At 37.5% G+C, this 1,752-nt stretch overlaps 1 protein-coding gene across 1 annotated transcript; it reads left to right on the plus strand.

The window, feature by feature from the left end:
• The first annotated feature begins 265 nt into the window (after positions 1-265).
• On the plus strand, positions 266-1,423 carry LOC149564584 (uncharacterized). Its single transcript, XM_089818141.1, has one exon. It carries the CDS (start codon positions 661-663, stop codon positions 1,147-1,149), a length of 489 nt encoding a protein of 162 aa, XP_089674267.1. The 5' UTR covers positions 266-660; the 3' UTR covers positions 1,150-1,423.
• The last annotated feature ends 329 nt before the right edge of the window (positions 1,424-1,752 follow it).

A 1,752-nucleotide genomic window follows, 5' to 3' on the forward strand; every position in this document is an offset into this window, starting at 1 on the left:
TTTAATTTATACACATTATCAGAGAAGAAAAAATAAAAAAAACAAAAACAAACTTTTTTATAAATAAACTTTCTATATACCCAATACATAACACCACTTAACATATAAAACACTCTCCACATAATAGTGGAAAATAACAATATACAAAGTATTAACATGTTCACACTCATTATTGTCTAGATAATCTCTCATATAATTGATAATAAAGTACCTTAACATGTCTACAATTTATATCATCTTCCATATAATTTAAAATAAAGTACCTAAATAAAGTTTCAAAGCGATCGCGAATGAACTGCCTATCCATACGGGGATCCTCTGATATACCCCTGACCTCACAATTCTAGACACTTTATACTAAGAATTTCTCTTCACCGAAGATCTATGAAGCCGTTTGCTGGTACGTTTTGAAGCATCAGTACCGGTAAGAATACAGATTTATGCTTGACTGGATTTTTAGCACAGATGAATTTTTGACCATTCAATTGTAACACTCTACGACATTGAGCTGTTGAGTTGAGGTGGGAGTAGAAATGGAGCTGCAAGCGACCTGCTGAGTTGATCGATCTAAATAATTATCTTTGTTGGAGACTCTGATGGCCTGGCGTAAAGGCTTCCAGCAGAGTTTTGTGGAGTAGAAAGTTTTCTATCGTGGTTGGAATGGAGTTGCATGGATTTGGGCTTAATCTGTGCAGAGCAACTCATGCCTGCTCTACAACCTCCTTTACACACGTTACTGCCCTTTCGCCCTCTGCCTTAACACTAAAATCGTCCCAGTCCCTCAAAATTCCCCGGGTGTTTATTCAAAGAAAACATCGCTATATATGGGTCAATGCCAACATTCGCGATGAGGAGGCAGGGGAAGAGAAGGTGGAGGAGAAGGAGAAGGATAAGGAGGACGGGGTTTTGATTTCTATGCAAGCAAGTAAGAAGAAGACGTTCATGAACGATTTTTGGGGAGGCGTTTTGGAGGAAACGGGGCAGATTGAGTGGCCGCCCGTCCAGAGAGTTTTGGGAACCACTGGCCTCGTATTGGCTGTCATTGTCGGCTCTTCCGCGGTTTTGTTGACTGTTAATGCGATTTTGGCGGAGCTTTCCGATAAAATATTTAGTGACGCTGGTATCCAAGGTATTTTCTCCAAGTTATAGGTGATTTCGCGATTTTATTGATGTAAAAACGCACTCCGTCGGAGTATTTGGGATGAAATTCGTATTTCTGAACGAAATTATGGATTTGGGAATATTGTTTGTCTTCGATTATCCCGTAAATCGGTTTGCATTCTTGTATTTTAAGTTTTGTGCAAAGAAATTAAGCTATGTCTGTTCTAAGAATACTAGAAGAATCCATTAGTTTTGAAAAATGTGGATATACGAGGAATTTTCTGAGAGATTATGTTGGGAATAAGTATTCGCGTTTTAAGGATTCGCCTTTGTATTCTTTGTTTCATGGATATTGTTTTCAATGATGTTTTTTGGGGAACTTGCTGTTGTATCCTGTAACTCTTCCAATGATGTTTTTTATTTGCATAATCACGCTTTTGGGGAAACTGTGTGGAAGGTTTTCAACAATGTATGTGATCACACTTAAGTAATCCTTGATGATGCTTTGTTTGTGTAGAAAAAATGGACAATTGCTTTGTAACATATATATCTGGGTTTAGAGAACAAATATCTGTGGTTACTTAGTACCTTCAACTGCATATGTAATCCTTCAACTCGCTGTACAAACATTTTTTCACCTTTGTGTTTTAT

This window comes from Cupressus sempervirens, chromosome 3 (genome assembly GCF_028749045.1).
Source record: "Cupressus sempervirens isolate cs-2001-9-10 chromosome 3, ASM2874904v1, whole genome shotgun sequence".
Lineage (NCBI taxonomy): Eukaryota > Viridiplantae > Streptophyta > Pinopsida > Cupressales > Cupressaceae > Cupressus > Cupressus sempervirens.

What these genes read in the sequence shown, in the direction of transcription:
- LOC149564584 (XM_089818141.1), top strand. Translation starts at nt 661, where the DNA reads ATGGAGTTGCATGGATTTGGGCTTAATCTGTGCAGAGCAACTCATGCC.